General features: G+C 46.0%; 1 protein-coding gene across 2 annotated transcripts in view; it reads right to left on the reverse strand.

Annotated features, from left to right (window-relative positions):
- The window catches only part of fat4 (FAT atypical cadherin 4), a 388,547-nt gene that overhangs the window by 182,645 nt on the left and 180,252 nt on the right, over positions 1 to 25,650 (reverse strand). For both annotated transcript variants that reach the window (XM_072495681.1, XM_072495682.1), the window contains exon 3: positions 8,742 to 8,873. In XM_072495681.1, coding sequence (XP_072351782.1) covers positions 8,742 to 8,873 — 132 coding nt within the window. The remainder of the gene's footprint in view (positions 1 to 8,741; positions 8,874 to 25,650) is intronic.

Below are 25,650 nucleotides of genomic sequence, written 5' to 3' on the forward strand. Positions count from 1 at the left end.
GAGGTTGGTGTAGGGAGTGGCAATGCAGTACACAAGGATATTGAATGCCAGATAGGAAGCATGGTAATGTATTTGCCATGGTTCGATAGCACCCTCACCTGTGGGTGAGACATTTCTGGGTTCAAGACCTATTCCAGCAGGGCAAAATCTAGGTTGATGCTCCAGTACTGAGGAAACGTTGTACTGTCAGAGGTGCCACCTGTTGGGTGAGACGTTAAACTGAGGCCCCACCTGCTCTCTCAAGTAGGTGTAGAAATATTCCTTGGTACTATTTTGAAGAAGAACGAGGGGGGTCTCTCTGCAGTCCCCCACCCAACACAGATTAACTGGTCAGATCTCAATGCTATTTGTCAGAATTTTCTGAGTATAAATTAGCTGCCAAGTTTCCTACATTACAATTGTAATTTAGAGTGAAACAGTGCCATTTTGGGAGCGGTTGAGGTCATGAAAGGTACTCTTTCTATGCAAAATTCTCTTTCTTTTTTTTTGAAAGAAGAATAAAGATTGGAAGTGCAATCTGACTTGGTTACATCACCACATTGCTTACATAACTTAAGCATGGAATAATTTCCTTTTTACCTTCTGTCGACCCTTTGAAGTGGGACATGCAAAGCGCATTGGACATTCTTAAGTGTTTAATAGAGATGTTGGAAAGTAGGGTGTGACCTCTTTGAAGTCCAAAACTAGGCAGAGGGCAAAGTTGAGGAAAGTGAGGAACCTGGGGCGTCATTCTCCGCCGGCGGGAGTCTCCGTTTTGCCGGCGCCCGGGGGTTTCCCGACGGCGTGGGGCTGCCCCACAATGGGAAATCCCATTGACCGGCCGGTGTTACGGAGACTCCCGCCGACCGGTCGGGGCAGAAATGTGGCGGGGCGGGTAGGAGAATTTCGCCCCTGTTTTTAAGGAAAATTTTTAAAATACTTGTTCTAAACAATCACGTATTCTGTGGCATCAATATTCAGCTGGTGTAGGGTATACTTATTTCAGTGCGATCTCTTACTTTGTTTGCAGGATTTCTTAGGTTCGATCAGTTTGCCAGCTCTTTGTTTAACAGCTGCAGATTTAGATGCAGTGCCCCTGACTTTTGGGATTGGCAGCCTTTCCACTGGCTGATGAAAGTGAACTTCATTTTGACATACAACCAAAAGAGCAGCTTGAATCGTCCATTGATGATTCTGTGCTCTGAATCTCACAATACAGACCAAAAGAAATCCACTGAAAGCTGTCAAAGAACAAAGATCCAGAAAGTTGGATATTTACTGTCCTGTTTACATCCAAAATAAAAAATAACCACAGAAGCCGTATTGACAAAAAGCCTGCTCGACTAAAAAACAGGAAAATGCCAAATCTCGTTGGAGTAGCGCAGTGGAGGTGGTCTGATACTGATGAAAGCAAAACAAAACCTGAACTTTCACAGGATCGCGCAAGTTGAACCATAGTATTCGGAATGTCTTTAAAAGAAAACAATCGATAATGTACGGCAACATGCAGTAAATTTACCTACCACATCATACTTCAAAAGTGACCTTCACTGCTGTAAAGTTCTGTTTCTAGCCAGTAACATGTGCAGTTGCACATTTTCACGTCAGCTGCAATTGCTCTTGTATACTTTAACTGTATTTTCACCCAGCAGCATTATGCTCGAGGGCTTATATATATGTATACAGGTGCCTCTGCTTATTGAAATCCTCTCTTGTCATACTGTCGGCAGTGAAAGATCTGACCGAGGAGTTTCTGAGCATTTGTATTTACCACAGGCTTTAATGCCTCAACTCAGATATGGTTGTTTCATCTTTTTCATAATGAACACCAGCTATATAAGCAGCTTTGCATTGTGTAAGTAAGAGGGTCCTAGAGGGGTCTGTATCAAGGTAGAAGGAATGCATTTTGGTGCAAGGAATATAATTTGAAGGGAGCAGTTTAGACAAAAAAAAATACACTGCACTGTAAGTATCAGCTAAAAATACGATTGATTTTTGAACAAATTTAGCACCACAGATTACTTTAAATTTCTCTTCCATGGATCAATAATCATAATCTATTAAAATTTAAACTTGATGACATAGGATGAAACTTAGTGACATAAACATGAGATAATAGCCAATTATAGTTGATGTGATTGGGCCTGAAACTTACTCCATGGTATACTCGTGGAAGACTACCTAACAGCCCATGTTTCTCTCCCCAGTCTGCCGAGCAATTAGGCCCAGCTGTGCACCTGAGGTACGTTATGACTGCAGACCTGATCGCAATTTCAACGTTTGCAGTTCAGTTATCAGAATGCCCTCAGTGTGGCCCCTAACTTTGAGAGGGATCTGCATTCAGTATTGGAGCCAGGAAGCCAGTGCCTGCGACTGCTGCAGTAATAATGACCATCGGCTGCAGGGCCTCCCAGCTGAAATCCCAAAACAGCAGCCAGAAGGTGTTCAGCAGCCCTGAAGACCCAAAACAATCCTGTTGAAAATGAAGGCCACGTGCCTTTTTAGGCCTCCTTTGTCTTGTTGTCTGCTGCTTTCAGACTCGCCAACCTGGATGGGCAGGGGTTGGGGGCAGCAGCAGTGACAAAAGCTAGATACAGCTTTTTCTCAGGTGCCCCTATTAGAACACGTTCAGGAGAATGAGACAGGAGTTAAAATTGCCCCCTTCCCCTTTTATGTGTGTCATGATATTCAGGTAAACATCATGGTGCAAACATACATACATACTGATGGACAGATCAACGGACCAATCAATACACACACAACACCACAGCCAATCACAGGCAAGAGCATACGCGCTATAAAACGATACTTCCCGCTCATTCCAGCAGGAGACAGCTCAGGGCACCGAGCTCACAGCAAACCACTCAGACATCCACCATGTGCTGAGTGCCACTCCAAGATAGTGTTAGGGATAGGTCCACAGATTCAATGGTAATGAACGAACCACAGTAACCAGTTTACCATTGTAAATATTGTTAGTAATAAAACTGAGTTGTACCATCCGCAACCGTGTTGGTTCGTCTGTGTAGCAGAGCACCCAACACGACAATGTGTACACCTACCCTTTCCCTGCACATACTGTAGTCATTTGTAGTCATTAACGGCAGCCCGCCCCCGGCCTACTTCCCACCCGTAACAATAGGGAAAGTCCAGGAAATCCGAGGGTGGTATAAAAGGGTGGAGACTGAACATCACAGGCCTCCACCTCTTTGTTCTCCTTCACCTCTAGAAACTGAATTTCCCAGATCAATACAAGAGAAACATCAGAACCATGTTGTCATATGAAATTCTTTTCACCAATATTTTAATTAACTTCAAAATCATGTTTTGAAGAATTTTAAATGAATAGTTATACACAGATATACTGGTATGCATGACCATGATTATAGGATAAATTGTCTGGTCCTATCCACCGTGGGAATGGTCATGGTTGGGACGGACAATTTGACCGTCCGTTTAAAGGTTTGTTGACCTCAGGTGGGAATTTCCAGTCTCAGGGCAGAAGATCCCACTGTATATGTCTTTTGTATGTGCCACTAAAAGCATTATATGGGATTAGCACAGGGCAAGAACCTGAGTCTATCTAAATATCTGGGTGGTGTAAGGGCCAAGGAGGAACTGTAGATCACTGGATTTTTCCAGATTACTTCCAATCTATCTTTTCTTCTGTATAAAACATATCAGAGTGTATTATCAAAGCCACATGCATTGACAATCAGGATTATTTGTGAACGTGCAATATTGAACGTCTTTTGCACACAGAACTGAACCATTTATTTTGCATGCAAAAGAACAATCAATGGTATAAATTAGCCAAATTAATCTAAAATGGCTCATTTAACCCAGAAACTAGATTATAGAGGCCTGCTGAGCAAATCTCAGTGGAACATTTGATGTAGGCAACTGCCCAGCGTCAGCCTGAATAACAAGCGCAATACATACCAATTTCTACTTTATTATCTTTTAGAGAAGATGTTCAACTCAGGGCCACCCATTTTGTCAATCTAAAATTGATACAAAAACACCAATTTCACAATGTGATATGTGGTGTCCAAACTATGCTGAATTGTGCCTGATGCAATATTGGCTTGGTCTATTTTTCTTTGTCTTCTCGAGTGCTTGCCTGAGTGATTAGTTCCTTGACTGATATTTAATTCACAGAAAGACTACAGAGAGAGGGGAACCAGTTGAAAGCAGAAGAAACACATTAATTCACCCAGAATTGGGTAGTGTGGTGTCCGAGGCAACCTCGGAGGGATGGGGCGGCAAGGTGGAAGGGGGAGGGAACGTGATCTCAAGGGGTGGGAAAGGGAGGAATCGATCAGTTGGGCCTCTGATCCTGGACAGCCAGAAGCCTTTGGGGGGTATGAGATTAGATATCTGGGCTGGTGGATGCAAGGTAGTTTGGAAAATGCAGGTCTGGTGGAGTTCTGGAGGGAAGCTGGGAGTCTGATGGGAGGCTTCATGGTGGAGGAAGACTGGGTACCCTGTGGGGCCGATCGTAGGCCTTGTGGCAGCGACGGGGAGTGAGGCGGTAAATCATAAACCTTGAGGGGAAGGCTATGGGAGGCTGACTGATTTGTCAGGGGTTCGTTGGACAGGCTGTATCCTGGTGATAACTGTAAAGGAACTCGCCTTCTGGATCCTTCAAACCTCACCCTCGCGCAATTAAAGAAAGCCAGACAATCAGAGTTAAGTTGAAAAGCTAAATGACAATGAGGCTTGCACAAGTAGATTAACCATTTGGTCAAAGTAGGCAGAGCAGCAGGGATTCAAGAAAGTGCATGCCAGCAGAAGTCAACATTTTCAGGAGAGAGGAGGAGAAATTTGTGGGGAAGACAGAATAAAGAAGTTAAGTTAATGTAATTCTTGATGGATTACATTCTTTGCGTTGGGATTTATGACACTTTCTTCTTTGCTTCACCATCACATGCGCAACACAGTGGCTTCATTTGTTGAGCTAGCTTTCAAAGAAGTAAAGTCAGCAGCATATTATTATGCAACTACTGGCTTCTCCATTACGTATTACTGTCATAGCTCTCCCTGATTCGGCATTCATAAAGTGAGGTTTGTAATTTTGTAACAGTGAGAATAACTTCACAACTGCGATGTTAAAACTGATATCTGTACAGTGTGATAGCATTCACGTTCCCATAAACATTAGAAATGAAAGGGACAGAAGCCAAGTTTACTGGCTATCAGTTGAATATTGCACAATATTTAATAAATGTGGAATTCCAGGAACTTGGAATGTAATTCCAAACCTCAACATTCTAGGACTTTTATATGAAGTGAATGGATACTGACAACATTCTACATTCACTGCTTACTAAAAAACAATTTCCCTGAATACATAGAGTACATAGAACATTACAGCGCAGTACAGGCCCTTCGGCCCTCGATGTTGCGCCGACCTGTGAAACCACTCTAAAGCCCATCTACACTATTCCCTTATCATCCATATGTCTATCCAATGACCATTTGAATGCCCTTAGTGTTGGCGAGTCCACTACTGTTGCAGGCAGGGCATTCCACGCCCTTACTACTCTCTGAGTAAAGAACCTACCTCTGACATCTGTCCTATATCTATCTCCCCTCAATTTAAAGGTATGTCCCCTCGTGCTAGACATCACCATCCGAGGAAAAAGGCTCTCACTGTCCACCCTATCCAATCCTCTGATCATCTTGTATGCCTCAATTAAATCACCTCTTAACCTTCTTCTCTCTAACGAAAACAGCCTCATGTCCCTCAGCCTTTCCTCATAAGATCTTCCCTCCATACCAGGCAACATTCTGGAAAATCTCCTCTGCACCCTTTCCAATGCTTCCACATCCTTCCTATAATGCGGCGACCAGAATTGCACGCAATACTCCAAATGTGGCCGCACCAAAGTTTTGTACAGCTGCAACATGACATCATGGCTCCGAAACTCAATCTCTCTACCAATAAAAGCTAACACACCATACGCCTTCTTAACAACCCTCTCAACCTGGGTGGCAACTTTCAGGGATCTATGTACATGGACACCGAGATCTCTCTGCTCATCCACACTGCCAAGAATCTTACCATTAGCGCAGTACTCTGTCTTCCTGTTATTCCTTCCAAAATGAATCACCTCACACGTTTCTGCATTAAACTCCATTTGCCACCTCTCAGCCCAGCGCTGCAGCTTATCTATGTCCCTCTGTAACTTGTAACATCCTTCTGCACTGTCCACAACTCCACCGACTTTAGTGTCATCTGCAAATTTACTCACCCATCCTTCTACGCCCTCCTCCAGGTCATTTATAAAAATGACAAACAGCAGTGGCCCCAAAACAGATCCTTGTGGTACACCACTAGTAACTGGACTCCAGTCTGAATATTTCCCATCAACCACCACCCTCTGTCTTCTTCCAGCTAGCCAATTTCTGATCCAAACTGCTAAATCACCCTGAATCCCATGCCTCCATATTTTCTGCAGTAGCCTACCGTGGGGAACCTTATCAAACGCTTTACTGAAATCCATATACACCACATCAACTGCTTGACCCTCATCCACCTGTTTGGTCAACTTCTCAAAGAACTCAATGAGGTTTGTGAGGCACGACCTACCCTTCACAAAACCATGTTGACTATCTCTACTCAAATTATTCCTTTCCAGATGATTATACATCCTATCTCTTATAAACCTTTCCAAGATTTTGCCCACAACAGAAGTAAGGCTCACTGGTCTATAGTTACCGGGGTTGTCTCTACTCCCCTTCTTGAACAAGGGGACAATATTTGCTATCCTCCAGTCTTCTGGCACTATTCCTGTAGACAAAGATGACTTAAAGATCAAAGCCAAAGGCTCAGCAATCTCCTCCCTAGCTTCCCAGGATAGGATAAATCCCATCTGGCCCAGGGGACTTATCTATTTTCACACTTTTCAGAATTGCCAACACCTCCTCCTTATGAACATCAAGCCTTTCTAGTCTAGTAGCCTGAATTAAGTTTCCACCATAATGCTAACAATCCTGAAGATACACAGGGCGCAATTTAACGCGCAAAAAACAGAATCCCGTTTTGGACAGATATAGCTTACAGCACCAAGAATGACCCCGCTATTAAATGAGACTCTGTTATTGTTCCTGGCCTCGATCGGGAAAGCCCCGCCAGCTTCTCAGTGCAAGAAGAGATTGGGGTGCCATTTTTAAATGCCGCTCTGATCACTCGACCCCCCTCGGTCATCCCACTGCAGCCACCAAACCCCTCCACCATCCCAACTTACCCTTTTTGGGATTCCTGGAGCCCCCCTCACCCCACCGCTGAAGGGCAAGGCTCTCCTGGGCCCAATCTCTGGCACCCTGACACTTTGGCACTGCCAGTGTGGCACTCTGGCAGTGCCACCTGGGCACTTTGGCAGTGCCGCAAGGTGCCCGGGTAGCAGCGGGAATGCGAGGTACCACCCGACCCAGAGCCCGACTGCCCAAGGGTCTCTAATGGTCTGGAAGACCCCCCTCAGGTGCCCCACATAGATCTAGAAGTAGTGATATTGTGACACTAAACTTGGGTTTAAGAATGTCTGATTCCCTCTAGAATTGCCAATGAATCTATGATGCATTAAGACCTCAAAGTTAGAAAAATACAGAGGACATTTTTTGTGTTTTAATTTAAAAAAAGTTCTGGTATTCAAGAATGTCTATGTTGCTTTTCTTAATTTATCAGTTTTAACAGTGGGCATTGTCGAATGGCCTCGTCGCACCGGACTCAGTGACGTGAAGAGGGTGTTAAATCTCACGAGGTTTGCGACGTGAATGCCTTGCGAGATCGAATGAGATCGCGCACAGATGTCGCCATCTGGATCTTGCTCGTGCTGGGCAAGTTTCAGATTAACATATTTACGTGATTTTAGGGGCAGCACGGTAGCGCAGTGGTTAGCACTGCCGCCTCACGGTGCCCAGCTCTGAGGGTCACTGTCCGTGTGGAGTTTGCACATTCTTCCCATGTCTGCATGGATTTCGCCCCCACAACCCAAAAAGATGTGCAGGGTAGGTGGACTGGCCACGCTAAATTGTCCCTTAATTGGAAAAAATGAATTGGGTACTCTAAATTAAACAAAAACATATTTAACTGATTTAGATACGTTGCCGCCGATTCTCCCAAGGCCCGGGAATGAATGCCTGCGCCCGGGAGACCTTGCGATAGCGCCATTTAGCACTGGTCCACATATAACGGCACTTGGTGGGGCCTCCCAAGCCATCAGAGGGCCCCGGGTGGTCAGGCTCTGGGCAGGGCGGTGCCCTGGCACTCCCATTGGCACCTGGGCACCATGGCACTGTCAGCCTAGCACTGTCACCCGGGAATCCTGGCAGCGCCGAGAAACACCCCGTTAAACGCACCAATGTACTCCGTTCTTTGCTCCGTTAAATCGCATCCCTGGTCTTCTTTCCTACTCTTTTTAACTTGGGTATTATCCTGCAGTCTGAACTTCAGCCCTTCACCAAATGTTTGGGAGAGACTCGATGGAAAAGACAGAAGTTAGGAATGTATCAATATGGGGCTGAAACACTTTGTGGATATAAAGGGCTGGATCCTCTGGTTCCCCTGCCACCTGTTTCTCGGCGGCGTGCTGTCGCTGGCAGCAAGATTCTCTCTTCCCGCCGCTTGTCAATGGGATTTCACATTTAAACCACACAGCACCTCCGGGAAACCTGCAAGAGCAGGTGTGGTACCAGCAGGAAAAGAGAATCCCAACGGCCGGAGAATTCCGGCCCAAATCAAGAGATGCAGTACCTACCTCGTCTGCATCTGTAGCTGACAGTTGTATTATTCGAAAACCATCTCCGATGTTTTCTTCAATGATGACGTCCAATGCGTCAGCAGGAAACACAGGAGGATTGTCATTAATATCTTGTAGTGTTATTTCCACCTGAAAATCAAAAGAAGAATCTATTAGCATGCCTCGGGAGGAGATGATGATGAATGAACAAGCAAATATACAAATTAAAAGCAGGATTAGCCATTTAGCCTCTCGAGCCTGCTTCACCATTCAAGATCCTTTGACTCCCTTGTCAATCAAGAATCTATCAAATTCAGTCTTAAAAATATTCAATGACCCTGCTTCCACCACTCTCTTTCAGAGACCCTCAAACCTCAGAGAATAGATTTCTCCTCATCTCATGAGAAGATCCCTTTTTAAAACTGTGTCCCTTAGTTTCTCTCCACAAGGAGAAACATCCTTTCAGCATCCACCCTGTTGTTTATGTTTCAATCAGAAACATTTAAGCTTAAGATTCCTGGCTGTGCACATCACCAACAATCTGTCCTGGTCCACCCAGGTCGACGCTTTACAACAGCGCCTATACTTCCTCAGGAAATTAAGGAAATTTGGCATGTCCACATTGACTCTTACCAATTTTTACAGATGCACCATAGAAAGCATCCTATCTGGCTTCATCACAGCTTAGGATGGCAACTGTTCCGCCTAAGACCATAAGAAACTAGAGTTGTGAACACAGCCCAGACCATCATGCAAACCCGTCTCCTAACATTGACTCCGTTGATACCTCCCGCTGCCTTGGGAAAGCGGGCAGCATAATGAAAGACCCCTTCCATCCATTTTATTCTCTCTTCTAATCTCTTCCAATGGGCAGAAGATACAAAGGTTTGAGAATACGCACTAACAGATTCAAAAACAGCTTCTTCCTCGCTGTTACCAGACTCCTTAATGTCCCTATGGACTGAACTGATATCTCTATGCATCTTCTTTAATGTTGTAGCACTACACTCAGTATGCTTCACCCGATGTCTTGTGTCTATATATTAACATTGTGTATTTATATGTCCTATGTTTTTCACGTATGGAACGATCTGCCTGGACTATACGCAGAACAATACTTTTCACTGTACCTCAGTACATGTCACAATAAATCTAAATCTAAGATCACCTTTCTTTCTTCTGAACTCTAATGGATACATACAGGCCCAACTTATCAGAGGATAATACCCCCACAACAACCCCCCATCCGAGGAATCAGTTGAGTGAATCTTCTTCAAAATGTTTCTAATGTAATTATGTCCTTTCTTAAATAAGGAGTCCAAAACTGTACACTATTCTAGATATAGTCTCACCAATATCTTGTACAACTGTAGCAGAATACTCCTGCTTTATATTCCATTCCCCTTGCAATAAACAGCAACATTCCATTTACCTTCCTAATCACTTGCTGTGCCTGCAGACTAACATTTTGTGATTCATGTCCCCGGATATCCTTTAAATAACTGTTTTTATTCTTCTTGCCAAAGTGGACATGTTCACATTTTCCCACTCTAAATGCCAAGATTTTGCCTACTCGCTCAGCCTATCTATATCCCTTTGCAGGCTCCTTATGTCCTCTTCACAACTTACTGTCATACCTATTTCTATCAGCAAATTTAGCAGCCGTACCTTTGGATCCTGTCATCCAAGTAAATTATACAGATTCTAAATATTGTGGCCCAAGAACTAATCCCTGTGGCACTCCACTCGTTGCATCTTGCCAACCCGAAAATGACCCATTTATGCCTACTCTCTGTTGCCTGTTAGCTAACCAATCCTCTCTCCATGTTAATACGTTACCCACTACACTACAAGCTTTTATTTTTTGCAGTAACCTTTGATGTGGGACCTTGTCAAATGCCTTCTGGAAATTTAAGTACACCACATCCACAGGTTCCCCTTTATGCATGGTGCCTGTTACTTCCTTAAAGATTTCTAATAAATTGGTCAAACATGTTTTCCCTTTATGTATTTCTTTCCTTTTTTTTAAATTTAGAGTACCCAATTGATTTTTTCCAATTAAGGGGCAATTTAGCGTGGCCAATCCACCTACCCTGTACATCTTTGGGTTGTGGGCCGAAACCCACGCAAACACGGGGAAAATGTGCAAACTCCACTCGGACAGTGACCCAGAGCTGGGATCGAACCTGGGACCTCAGCACCGTGAGTGCTAACCACTGTGCCACCGTGCTGCCCTATGTTTTCTCTTTCACAAAACCATGTTAACTCGGCCTCATTGCATTGAGATTATTTAAGTGCTCTGCCATAACCCCCTTAATAATAGAATCCAGCACTTTCCTTATGTCAGATGTTAATCTAACTGACCTGTAGTTCCCTACTTCCGGTTTCCCTCCTTTCCTGAATAGAGGAGTTGCGCTTTCTATTTTCCAATCTGATAGGATCATTCCAGAATCTAGGGAATTTTAGAAAACTAAATCCAATGCATCTATTACCTCAGCAGCTACTTCTTTTAAGACTCTCGGATGTAGCTGATCAGAACCTGAGGACTTGTCTGTTCTTAGTTCAAATAATTTTCTCAGTAATCTTTCACTGATGACTGTAATTGTTTTAAATTAAGGTCTATTTATCATGGTAAAACTCTCAAAAATTACTTCTGGATAAACACAGTGGATTGCTTCATGGATCATATCTTGGAGCATGTTGGTGACTTAAGGTGAGACAAAAATGGAAAGGTACAAAGCGGCAGGGTGGCACAGTGGTTAGCACTGCTGCCTCTCGGCACTAAGGGCCTCCCCTTTTCTGTGTGGGCTTCCTCCAAGTGCTCCGGTTTCCTCCCGCAAGTCCCGAAAGACGTGCTTGTTAGGTGAATTGGACAATCTGAATTCTCCCTCAGTGTACACGAACAGGCGCCGGAGTGTGGCGAGTAGGGGATTTTCACAGTAACTTCATTGCAGTGTTAATGTAAGCCTACTAATGACACTAAAAGATTTTTATTCCTGATTCGATTCTGACCTTGGATGACTGGGTTTTCACATTCTCCCTGTATCTGCGTGGGGCCCCTCTGGGTGTTTCTGTTTTCTCCCACAGTCCAAAGATGAGCAGGTTAAATGGATTGGCTATGCTAGGTTGCCCCTTAGTGTGCAATGATTAGGTGGGGTTACAGGGATAGGGTGGGGGAGTGGGCCGAGGTAGGGTACACTTTTGGAGGGTCTGTGCAGACTCGATAGGCTGAATGGCCTCTTTCTGCACTGTATAGATTGTATGATTCTGTGAATGTGATGGTATTTATTACAAGTGGAATAGAGTATAAAGGTAGGGAGATTTTGTGCAGCTGTATAGGGCCTTCGTGAGAGGACATCTGCAATACCTGTTTTGTTGACAAATGAAAAAGGACAAAACTGCATTCGAGCAGTTCAGAGAAGGTTCACTTGACTCATTTTCTGGGATGAAAGGTTTATCTTATAAAGTAAGGTTGAACATGGTGCATGTGCGGTGGAGAGACTGTTTTAATCCGGGCATTCAAGAGGGAACCGGATTGTCATCTGAAAAGGAAGAATACCCTGGACAATGGGGAGGAGTGGTTCTAGGTAAATAGCTTCGTTTTGTTGGAGGAAACCCTGTTTGGGGTTGGGACCAAGGTTTTCTTGTGGGACTCAGAAGAATGTTTATGCTTCTCCTGGTTCCAACAGAAAACAAAAAAACTGTAAAAACATACCTGCGGGCCCAGTCTGCTTCCAACAAGTATGGCCTAGAAGGGAGAGTACCATTGTTTTCCTGCTCAGGTAAATGGGTTAAAATAGTCGATCAACTACCCCAGTAGAGAAAAAAAAGTTTTAAACAATATTCTTGTTTCTCAGTTTTTACTGTTTTTTCTTCTGGGGCCTCAACAAGGTATTAAGCTGATCTACATATTTAAAGAGGATCTATGGTGGGTGCCCTCGCCAACCATAACTTGAAATGGCAGTTGGCCAGATTAGGGCAGGAAAGGATGTGTTAATTGTCCCAGTCCATTTTAACTGGTACCTCCTCCAGTCCGGTTTTGACCCAAGATGGGGAAGTTAAAGATCTCCCCCCGCCCCCCCCCCCCCCCCCCCCCCCCCCCCCCCCCCGCGTCTAATTAGACACTCTATAATATGTGAGTTGCTGCTGAATATAACTTCTGCTAGTATAGCAACCAACACGGGAAAGTTTTGAAACATACATGCTCTACATTGATTCAAATCAGCAAATAGATTGCTGGATAAATATAAATTATGGCAGTTGCTGGAATCTGAAACAAAAACAGAAAACACTGGACAATGTCAGCAGGTCTGACAGCATCTGTGGAGAGAGAAGGGAGCTAACGTTTCGAATCTGGGTGACTCTTTGTCAAAGCTTGGAGGTGAGTGAGTATTGTTTTTAGCATTCAGTTCTGCCATTGGAACTATGAAGTTTACCTTGTGCTTTCAGACCTCTAATGAGGCCTGTGGCAATAGTTATGGGTGGGTATGTGAGAACTGTGAGCTGTTATGCCCACTGTTCCATTTCACACCATTGACAGGATCAGGGAATATGGGTCAAGTATGGTGGAAAGCAGATGGAATGTTCAAATCATTTATTTTATCCTGAATATGACCTTTGATTCTAAACTTTAGAAGGACACCTGTTTCCTCTAGCCCCATATCAATATGTTGACATTTTTCTTTCTCGATCATTTTTATCCCCATAAGGCAGAAGAGAGATGCAAATGGGCTCTGCAGATTCTGAAGCATGGATGCAAATGACAGCTGGATGGACTGTTCTTGTTCTGAATTTCTATATTCTTATAATCTATAAAGGCTCGTTAGATTAGTGCTGGATTTGAGGATAGTTGAGGGATGTGATCTCACAGCTACTGGAAGCTGAACTCAACCTGCTCAGGCTAATTTCACATCCACTCATGTCTCAACAGCTGTCCGAGAGAGTAGCCTTTGCTCTTTATGCAAAACAGTCAAAGGCAATATTCTACATACTATGGCACCTAACCACCCAGAAGTTACACTGCAGTGGAATGCCAGTAGCTACTGGGTGGAACTTAAGCTATAACCAACGACAGCTTTGCGGCACAGCATTAAGGAAGCCTGAAAATTGTAAATGTTAATCTGAAATCAAATGTTACACCGGCAATGCTTAATGGACTGTGCCCAGTTTTAACTTGAACCTAATCCAATGATCTAATATCGATGCAATGTTTGGATTTTAGCTTCTAGTATAGAGCTGCTGAGCATGTGCTGAAAATTGTGGCCATGAAATGTCAATTGATACACATGGTGGGATATTACTCCAGAAATTCCTGCATTTTGGTAGTTAATGTAATTTTACTGCTTCATTTACACAAATTGCAGGGTTATTTTTATTGAAGTTTTTTTTTGTTTAATATCCTTACTATTACAACAAAGTTATACTAAAGTCAGATATAAAGTTGATAGACCTTGTGTAATGCCAAACCCCATCTCAAAACCTGAACAGCTATTTTTTTCTGACGCCTTTTTATTTACAGATTTTGGAAGATAAATGGGAAGAGCAATGCTGAGATTTAAACAAAGATGACTGGCTTTAGCTAGTTCTGCTGGTTTTTCATTTCACAGTGAGTGTGTAGTTCAGTTCTGACAAACACTTGGAAACCCTCGTCTTCAATGAACTGTTCTGGTCTTCACACCGAGGCAAATTCCATACTTCATGATTATCATATAGACAGCAGCTGTCCTCCCTCCATCTTCACAATACTTTGACACAAAGCTTTTCCCATGAGGTTAAAAAATGTTCCAACATCAAAGACCACCAAGCAGCAAGAAAATGCACTTTTATAATCAAGCATAAGATGAGCATTCATCTAACTGCTAATAAAAGTGAGATCAGAAGTTTACCAGATTGTTTTAGTCATGCTATTTCTAAATATTCCACTTAATGTATTATAAATCCTATGTGTTTTACAACTTCAGCTTTCCCAGCCAAGTCAAATTTAAATCAGTTCAGCCCAAAAGCCAAACAAACAGTGAACTTGGAAAACATAGGAAAGCTGATTGCTGCAATTTTTTAATATGAAGTGAACCTCGTAAATATTTATAAATTATGAAAGGTTACACAATTGAAAAAGTTTTCAACTATGATTCGAACGAACAAATTCAAATGTATTTTTATGACAGAGGAGCAGACAGTGGGGCGATTAAAAGATGATCTTCCAGCCAAGAGATTTTCCAATTGTTCCTTTAGGATGTAGCTGGGCTGCGATCGGCGTAGGAACGTGACCTCCGGAGGCAGTTTGGAGGTTTCCACAGGCAGGCAAGCGCAGAGGCTGACTGTTTAGAAGGTCTGCCTTGGTCATCTGACACTTGGGACCAGATTTATAAAATGCTACTAGGCCCTCTAGCCTCACCATCCCCCCCCCCCCCCCCCCCCCCCCCTGCCCCCCCTCCCATCCCCCTCAATGCCACCTCACAAATACCCAAAATACCTCCACAGCAATTCACCCAGTATCCACTATGCAGACCTCAGGAGCCATGTGGGCATGAAAACAAAAATTTAACTTCTAACAAATAAGAGAGCTCTCACTCATATACATTTGATACTGAAAAAACTCATTCATGACATTGAATTTCTTCAAGTGGTCAATTAGTCATATAATTTTGGGAGAAGTGTATTTGTTGGAAATGGGGGTCGAGCGTCTACATCAGGGTCTTGTCTGTCCTTTTTAAAAGGTCTCCGGAATCGTCCTCACTCTGCAAAAATCTGGTCCAGCATAACTGGGTGCAAAACAAAAAGGGAACTTTCCTCTTGTTACTGCCCCAATTACAAATATTAAGGGTATACACTTTTATGGGTAGCTGAATTCACAGAGTTGAGGTAATGATCAGTCATGATCTAATTTAATTGTGGAACAGGTTAAAGAAACTAATTGGTGTACTCCTCTTCCTATGGACTGTAGTTTACATTTCCCCATTGGTGGGGCTGAAGTCAGGGATTCTTGGAAAATCCAGCAGGTGGTGTACCTGATGTCTACCTGCCTGCCGCCAACCTGTCTGAAATTTTATGAGGGACTGGGGAGATCCAAATGGTCATTTAAGGGCCTCATCCCACATCCACCATATTTCACCCATGTAGGAAGTTCAGCAGCTTTAGCTGAATGGACTAGCATTGGTCAAGGGACTGGGGGAACCTCCTTTGGGGGGCAGTCTGGACCAATTGGAGGCACCCCATCTTTTAACTCTGCCCTTTGGCCACTGGAACCCAGGTCCCAGCCCCCTCGTGCCTCTCACCCAGACACCTGTGCCGGACTTACCTGGCCTCCTTGACATGGTGGGACTGCCTGCAATCTCAACATTGGCCATCGTTCTGGTCTTGTGCTGCCAGGGCTATGGAGCTGTAGGTTAATTGGATTGGTTGGCAGTGCTCTAAGGTGGGACATCCTCCAGAATAGGGACAGATGTCTTCGCTAAGTTGCCATAAAGTAATTGACACTGAGTGCTGCAGGCTAACTGTCAAGATTGTGGGTGGATTCTCACCCCTCAACCTGACTTTATATCTGGGGGGTGGGGGGAGCAGGCAAGAATGGTTGCTGGGACCATGGCACCCCAGGTCAATCAGCCCTATCCTCCCAAATGGATATGAATTTTTAGCGTATTAAAATGAGAGAATGGTTCAAGCCATTTGTAGGCCTTAAAAGTGTGTTGACTACCATATTCCCAGCAGGCCATTGAAATGTAATCAAGACCTCAGAGGGGCTTTCAGGAGGGAAGACACTTAAACAGCCAACCCACTTTTCAAGCTAAGTGGATTAGGTCCTTAAAAAAGCCATTCCAGTCATTCCTTTCTGGTCCGAAGAAAAAATAGGCCACAGGCATCCCAACAAGAGGCTACCTATTAGGTGTAACCAACAAATTAAGTCTTGAAAATATCCTGACCTGAATGAGGAGCTTTCAAGAAATATTATGTGCTGCTGGCCACCACTCACTCTCCTGCTGCACCGCCATCCCCTCACCACCCCCACCCTCTACCTACTCATCAACTGATCATTGCTGCTATTTCCCCTCAACCACTGCTATCTCCTGACCTGGTCACCCTGTTCCCATCACTCCACCTTCCCCTTATTGCGACACATGGGGCGGGATTCTCCACTGCCGCGCCGAAGTGGCTGCGCCATCGTGAACGCCGTTGAGGTTCACGACGGCGCAATACGGCCCCGATCCCGACCGATTCAGGCCCTGACAATGGGCCAGGATCGGGGCCACGTCATCTACACGCGCCAGGCCTTGTCGCCCGCGTAAAGGCGGCGCCGCATAACGGGCGTCATCCGCGCATGCATGGTTGCCGTCCTAAGTCCGCCCCGCAAGAAGATGGCGGACGGATCTTGCAGGGCCGCGGAAAGAAGGCGGCCACCCCACATTTGAGGTACCCCCCGGTGCAGGATCCCCCCCTCGCCACCCCGCAGGCCGCCCCCCCCCCCCAGCGTTCACGCACCGTTCACGACGGCAGCGACCAGGTGTGGATGGCGCCGGGGGGAACCTGCCGTTTTGGCCTGTACGCTCGGCCCATCCGGACCTGAGAATAGCGGGGGTGCCGGAGAATCGCCATTTTGGGTGTCTCCGGCGATTCTCCGGCCCACGGAACTCGACCGGGCCGTTCCCGCCGCTTGGGAGAATCGCGGGAGGGCGTCGGACCGGCGGCCCTGGAAATTTTGGCGGCCCAGGCGATTCTCCCAACCGGCTGCTGTCTGCAACTTGTTAACTCAATGGTAATGATGCTTGAGAACCAATTATAGGTGCACCATTAATTGACAGAGATTGATCTCACCCTTTCCCTGCCACCATCATTGTGTCCCCCGCCCCACACAAACACATATACCCCATAAACAGGGGGTGGGATTCTCTGTTGCCTGACGCCAAAATCAGGAACAGCGATCAGGCGGCGAATAGCTTCCGATGCCGAAATCGCAGCAGGCGCCAGTTTGGCATCGGGTCACAATGCTCCGGCCCCTCCAAATCAGAGATATTGCGGCGCGCGCTGCACGTAGTTGCAACCGCACCTGCATGTCATTATCTGGCCCACCCGAGATGCTCTGCCTCCGATGGGCTGAATTCCCGACGGCGCGGTCCACGTGTGGTCTTAACAGTTGTGAGCCTGGCATGGTGGCTGTGGAGGGAGAGAGGGCATACAGACAGTTTCCAGCAGCGGCATACGTCACTGACAGTCGTGCTTCTGCCAGGGCTCAGGGAGCAGTGGGGAGTGGTCGGGCGGTGGGCTCTGGGGTTGGGGTTGGACGGGTACGCGGTACACCCTGACCCCACAACCAGCGACATCTTTTCGGACGCGATCGGTGCGTATGTGGGGGATGGAAGTGAATGCGCGGCTGCAGCTCGTCAGCCCTGCACGTGTCCAGCATGGGCCCACCAATTCTCCCACCGTTTTTTGCCTGTTCCATGGGTGTTTCACGCGACGCCGGTGCTAGCCCCTCACCAGTAGCAGAATTGGTGCGGGTGTGGTAACTCGTGGAACTCCATGGATCCTCCGTTGGCATCAGCACTTAGATGCAGGAATGGAGAATCCAGAACAAAGTGTTTTAAATTCAGCTTCTCAAATTAAAAAAGGTTAGCTAACTACCACTTCTAAAACAGCTCAGTTGGTGAGAAATCATTGGTTGACTTCTTTTCTGGGGGCAAGTTTCCTGGATATAAAAGGAAGCTCCAACTTAACTCAAAGAAATCGTTCAGCGATGGGGCTCAGATTGTGCGGCGAGTCTGAGGTCTCATCATGGTCAGGCTGGCAGGCCTTGGCGAACGGTTGAACGAAGTGGGGGGCAGGGTTTGACAGGTCAAGTGCACAGAGGAATGTGGAGGGGAGTCATCGGGCCAACTGGCCTTGCTGGGATGCCTAGAGACCTGTCCTAGTCCTCTCTCCGATTTCAGGAAAAATCCCAGCAGCTGCAGGCAGAGGACCTTAATTGGCCACTTAAGGAATTCAATTGACCCACATGCGAGTGGGTAATCTGACATCTTCCCCGCTGTAAGTAAAATACCCTTAGGGTGGTGGGGGAAGGCGATTGGCAGGACATTGTGGCCAATTTCACATCCACCTGCAAGGTGTCATTTTGCTCCAAGGCAAGCACAAAATTTAGGCCCATAAGTTTATCGCCATCTTTTCAATAATGTTCTTTTCAAAAGAAAACATTACAGCCTTCATGAAGAAACATTTCTACGAGAGCTTTATTTAACATGCTGCCGTCTTGGATGGAGTTAAAAATTCATTCTGACACTACATCATGTCACATGTGAACAATTTAAAACTTTCTCTCCTCCAATTAGCATTCACATAAATGAAAACAAAGGATTGTTTTCTTATTTTATCCTGTGCGATTGTATTTTCCACTGTGCTCTGTTTTGCAGACTTTGCTATTTTTATGAGCAGGGAGACACATTCATGCACCAAATTGTTACCACAAAACACAAGGTCCTGAATGGATGAATCTGAAAATACAATGAACCTCGGAATGTGATTTATTGAATTCTGCTTTTCAGTTTTTTGGCCACGAATGCAAACTAAAACTTCTCAGGTCGATAAAATCTTGATTTACTGCTATGTAACACTGTGAAACCTTATTATCTGAATAACATCTCGCAACACAATGACGTGTATTGTAATTATACCGCACTGTTCAGATATTTTGTGCCCCACAAGCATATTACACTACAATTCCACATCCACAATATTAAATTGTGTTATCTTCCTCATTATACAAAATTATATCATATGGGCCTACTGACTTCTTAATTTTTCAATAAAAAAAAAATTTAACTTGCATTATATAGTTTCTTTCACAATTTTTGGATGCCTTAAAGTGTTTCAAAGCCAATGCAGTGCCTTGGAAATGTGGTCAATGTTGTAATATAGGAAGTAAAATTATATATTCAGGGCGGCATGGCGGCGCAGTGGTTAGCACTGCTGCCTCATGGCGCCGAGAACCCGGGTTCGATACCAGCCCCGGGTCACTGCCCATGTGGAGTTTGTACATTCTCCCCAAGTCTGCGTGGGTCTCATCCTCACAACCCAAAAGATGTGCACGGTAGGTGGATTGACGACGGTAAATTGCCCCTTAATTTGAAAAAAATAATTGGGTACTCTAAATTTATTTTTTTAAACTATAGATGCAATCTTCCCAAAAGGGAACAAAGTCCCCTAGCGAGCGCATTTAGCTCAGTGCCGAGAAACACATGGCTATTTTACACTACTCATGTTGGATAAGGGGCCTGAATGGTGAATGCGCGGCCTAGGCCGCAGATAGCCCCGTTTTTTACAATGAGGAGCTCCACTCGCCGGAACTGCCCGTTGTAGCAAGAGGTTGGGACAGCATTTTTAAATGGCACACCGCTCCCCAAGGACCACAAATAAAATCCCTGCGCCCCACCCCTCTAACACCCAGGGTGGCCCAATTGCGCGCACACAAAAAATGCCAGCTTAGCACTGCCAAGGTGCGAGGCAGGCACTGCGAGGGTAACCAGGTGGCACCAGCAGTGCCAGGGCACCACCCTGCCCAAAGGACATGCAGCTGGGGGCCTCCGATCCACTTGGAGACCCCAACGAGTGCCATTCCGTCTGGTCCCCGTTTGTGGGGATTTGTCAGTGACCCCGCCCATTGTGGGCGGGATTCTCCTTGTAACGTCTCGCAAGTTAACGCTGAATCTCACGAGGTGTTGGGAGCATGGTGAATCCTGGGAGTGGGGTCTCCCGGCTTTCACCGGCCACGCTGCGCCGCAACGAGATGCTTTTCCGGCGCAGCGTGGCTGGAAAATCGAGCCCTATATATTCATTAAATTTCATTCATCTTTCAAAGCAAATTTATGCTGTTTGGGTGACTGGTTCAGAGAGTTGACATGAAAAACTTACAACTGGTCAAAACAGATGGAAAGTAATAATTGCTGTCCAGTATTTGGATATGTTGGTCAAAACATACTTTTGTCCAGTGCCTCAGTACAACGCACAAAAATGAAATATATTTTGTTAGCAATAGCTTTGCAAAGATTTTTTTACAGTATGCTGCAGCTTTTTTTGTAGTGTGCTACAGCTTTTTCTTGCTTTTTTTGCAGTATGCTACAGCTTTTCATTTTAAATGCTGGTTTGTTTTTATGGTCCATTCCTTTTCAGCATTCCTCCTTTGTGTGGCATTTTAATGTTTGCTGGATGCTTCTATACCCAAACCACTCATCAAGAGCTGTGTGTGAAAATGCCATGTTTCCTGCATTAGTTCATCATTTTGACAGTTGCTGTTCACTCACAGTTGTAGGTATAGCACACATTACATGGCCCTCATTAAAACTGGGTGTACAAAAGCTCCCCTCTGTCGAGAATGGTGTTTGCTACAGCATGTTTTTCATACAACTTGCAAAAACAATCAACTAACATAACCTCATTCTACTCTAACTGTGCATACATGTTAGAAGGTACAGTATGATACACTGCAGACCAAGATGTTCTGCAGGTTTTGCTCAACATCTGGCGAAGACACCATTCCTTTAGGATTTTGCCAGTGTCCCACTATAATTTCACAAAGTTACCTATAGGTAGAATACCAACTGAATGCATCAGCATGCAAGTGAAGTTTTAAAAGCAAACATTCTAGGATTTCAATTTTTGTTGTTGGCTTTTTCCACTGTTTCAATCCCAAGTTTCTGACTTGCACCTATTCTTTGTGAACCTGTAAATGCTCCACATGGCAATGAATAGGAAACTCACTGGCCAGTGAATCATGAAAGTAAACACTTTCCCTACCGCTCTTTGGCACCGAGGCATTCTAAATTTAAAAACTGCAATGCTTTCCTCAGTGTAAATCAAGTTGTGTGATGGTGAGTTGGTGCTTTTATGCCAATACCTTCAATACCGTTTAATTAAAAAATTTATATTTCTGCACTATTGGACACATAGGCCTGGATTTTAATCTGAAGGTGCGCTTTGAACGGGTCCATGGGGGTGGGGTGGCACCTCGGTGTTCTGCTCATTCCCACAGGTTTGAGGGTAATAAGTGCAAATTGTGATAAGTGGTGTTTTAAATCATCCTGTATGAAATAAGCACAAATAGGTTTAAAATAAATGAAAATGTTACTGTTCTTCTTTAATGCATTAACTACAGCTTCTTGAAAGTGGTTATCATGGTCATTTTCTTCTGAAAGAAATAAGCTAAGCAAAAGAGGTTCTGGTAGTAAAAAGAATCTTCCACAGGTTTGTTATCGTACTTCAACAGACCTAGCACTGCAGATCGCTGTCTGGTTACAGCACCCTTTTAACTGACCAATTGAGCCGATTAAGTGACTTCAAAGTCCACAAAGGATTTTTTGTTTCCAGGGAATATTTCAACACAGATATCCTGTGAAGATTAGGCAAATGGATACCTTCTTGCGTCATTGCACAGTAAAATGCAGCTGAGTATATCAAGGCCAGAGGTAAACAGAATAATGAGTGACTTGAAAATTCATTTTGACATAATTCCAGTAAGCACTAATTTAAGTGCGGGAATAAATAATATGCTGTGTCACTTATACTGTTATCTTAACTTGGAACACCAAAGTATTACATGATTTGGTTCATATGCTGTCCATTTTTGGCTTGACAAGCAGTGCAATTATTTCTCCCCGTCAGCATTCCAACTGAAATGTGAGATCTTGAGACACAAATGTAATCAAGCAAACATCAAGTAATCAAGTTTAGGATGTTGGAAGTAGCTCAGAGGATGAGTTCAAGCCTCAACTATTTTATCTGAACAAAACCTCATGTTTAACGAAAGAGAGCAATGACAGCAGCAGTGATGCCATTGGCTTTAGCACAGGGCTAAATCGCTGGCTTTGAAAGCAGACCAAGGCAGGCTAGCAGCACGGTTTGATTCCCGTAACAGCCTCACCGAACAGGTGCCGGAATGTGGCGACTAGGGGCTTTTCACAGTAACTTCATTTGAAGCCTACCTGTGACAATAAGCGATTTCCATTTCATTTCAGTAATTGTTTTTTGTCCAACTCCTGGGCTTGGAAAGCAGAGTTCAAGAAAAGAATGCCGTCACTGGAGGGAATAATATATTCCCTTAATCCATCCGTATTTTCTGTCAATCTGGATTGGCTTTTCCAAGTTGGAGAATAGCAGTCCCAACTCTGAACTATGCAAACTAACCAATAAAACAAAATAGGCGAGATTCTCCGTTGGGAGACTGAGGGTGCAATTTAACAGAAAAATTTCTAAGTGTCATTTTGCGTGTGATTTGCAGGGTGTCTCTCGATTCTTCCCAAGATCTCACCATGTGTCTTGCTTTTGTCTTGCAGGATCACCATCAGACCATGCCGGCCCTTCTGGGGTATCCCGGCCCCAGTCACAACCCCAACACACCCGGGAGGACCAGTCCGGAGGTGACACTGACTTCTCGGCACCTGCACCCTCCACCATCGCAGAGACTATCACCTTGGTGGGGCATTTTAGTGAGGAGGCCCCTGGGTCACCTTCTACTGAGCATGTCATGCATGCTGCAGCACATCAGGTGGAGGTAGGGACTCCAGAGGGAGCGGACAATCGTAGGGCTGCCCAATCCCAGGAAACAGCTGTAGTCCGGACAGGTATCACGCTTCTGGAAAGTATGATCCAATCACTGGTGGAGATGCAGACAGAGCCAGGATCTACAGGAGGGGGTGTCAGCAGCTTTTCAGCACCTGCAAGTGCAGCTGGACAAATTCACCTGCCTTCAGGTGCATGAGATGGTACAACAATGCGTGGTACGCAGGCCAACACTGAACAGGTGCCATCCGCGTTAGAAGCCATGGCTTGGGGCACATTGTGCTGTCAATGGCTGAGGCTTAGGAGAAGGGAGCCCAGTCACAGGCAGCCATGTATCTGGCCAGCATTGACATTGCTGCGGTGCTCCAGAGCTTGGCCCAGTCACAATGGGTCATGGCTGAGAGTGTAGAAAGCATTGACTGGACGCTGTCTGACCTGGGCCAGCCACTGAGGCACATAACCGAGACAGTGACAGACATGACACACTCGCTGAGGGATGTGGCCCAGCCTCAGTGCGCCATGGTTGAAGGCCTTGAGACCCTGGTTGAGATGAGGGCTGTCCTCCAGGATTGTCAGCGGCAGGGGACAGTGGAGCCTCCGGAACTCCCTCCGGCCTCACCTCGTCCTATGGAGTTGTCCAGGGGCCATCAAGCTCCCCGAGGGAGGAAGTAGTGATGGGGCCCATGCCAGTGCCTCCCGTAGGGGAAGAGCTGGAACATCTCAGCACTTCTGAATCCGCCCCCCCCCCCCCCCCCCCACCTGACACTGTGGCATCTAATGGGCAGCGGGCAGAAGTGTGGCACCTTGTCACCTGTAACACCCGATAGTCAGCCCGGCGCATCTAAGTCCAGGCTGCCAACAGTATCTCAGGTCAGAGGGTGAGATACGCAGCAGGCCGCCTCCATGTATGATGTGCTGGCTGGGGTCGCACCTACAAGAACAGTAGGTCATGGAAAATAAGGAAGATAGACACCAGTTAAGTTGGCATGGGTGCAGCACATCAGGGTCAGGGCATAACAATTGTATATAGTCATGATTAAACACCTTTTCACCAACATTCCGACCTGCCTCAATCCTCTGTCTGAAGGGTGGCTGGGCTGAGTGTAGAGGGTGTGCCGGGTGGGGGGTGTGGGAGGTTGATGGTGTGGGTGTTGGAGGATGGCATGGGGCAGGGCCCCCAGGACATTTGAGTGTTCCACCTGGGATCACCCTCAGAGGCGGCAGGGATGGGACCAGGGGTGTGAGACCACCGTGTAGGGCAGCTTACCCAGTGAGTGACCCATCACTGCTCACCATCTCCATTAACCCCCCACCCTTCCCTCTGCTGCACGATGTTGTGCAGTACACAGCAGGCCAGCACGATGTTCGAGATCCTCCTGTGGCTAAATTGGAGCGCACCACTGGAGGGGGGTCCTCCCTAAGCAAGCTCTGTGCCTCCAGCCTAAGTGCGTCAACAACAGCAGCTGCAACAGTTAGACAGTGAGCATTGCTGGCTGTACTCCGAAATTCATTCTCTGCAGGGGGGAAAAGAGAAGACATGTTAGCAAGATGAGTATTCCCTTACCCATCCAAATCCTACAGGCTACATGGTGACCCAAAGTTACACTTCAGCTCCACCCTCCAATGTCCCTCCCAAACCCACCCACACTGCTCAGCCGCTCCCCCTTGACATGTTGCCTTCCACACTGCATCCCTGTCCCCATCAGTGAGTGGCACCGGGGAGCCTCTATCCTTGCTATCCATCCCTGTTCACAGGGATAGCCGTGGCTTCCGTAACCCGTGTCAGTGTTAGGCGCTACTGCCCCTGTACTGTTTCCCCATTGGGGTCTACTGTGGATGTCCTAATTGGGTGGGCCATGTGCTATCCCACCGTTGTGTGGTGGAGAGGGTCATCGTGTGCCACCAATTGCCTCCATGCTTAGAGGCTAGTGCGTGAGCAGGTCCTACAGATGGGGGTGAGGCAGGGAAGTGTGTATCTGCTGGGAGCGTAGCTGCAGTGTGATGTGGGTTATGGGTGTGACACACCTGTCGGGGGGTTGGATGGATGGGTTCAGGGGCACAGTGGGCAGGCAGGGCTTGGAGACAGCTGGTGGTCCTGCGGAGTGGGCTGGCTGATAGTCACGGGTGAGGCCTGTGTCAGGGAGGGTGCCAAAGGCCATGGTGCGTGTCCTTTGTTTGGGATGAGCTCTGCTATTCCCCTGCTGTGGGGATGCGCTTCTGATGACTGCACAAAGGAGTGACAGAACCTTGGGCATCATTCTCCGCCGGCGGGAGTCTCCGTTCTGCCGGCGCTCGGGGGTTTCCCGACGGCGTGGGGGTGCCCCACAATGGGAAACCCCATTGACCGGCCGGTGGTACGGAGACTCCCGCCGGCCGGTCGGCGCAGAAA

Source organism: Scyliorhinus torazame, chromosome 3 (genome assembly GCF_047496885.1).
Source record: "Scyliorhinus torazame isolate Kashiwa2021f chromosome 3, sScyTor2.1, whole genome shotgun sequence".
Classification (NCBI taxonomy): domain Eukaryota; kingdom Metazoa; phylum Chordata; class Chondrichthyes; order Carcharhiniformes; family Scyliorhinidae; genus Scyliorhinus; species Scyliorhinus torazame.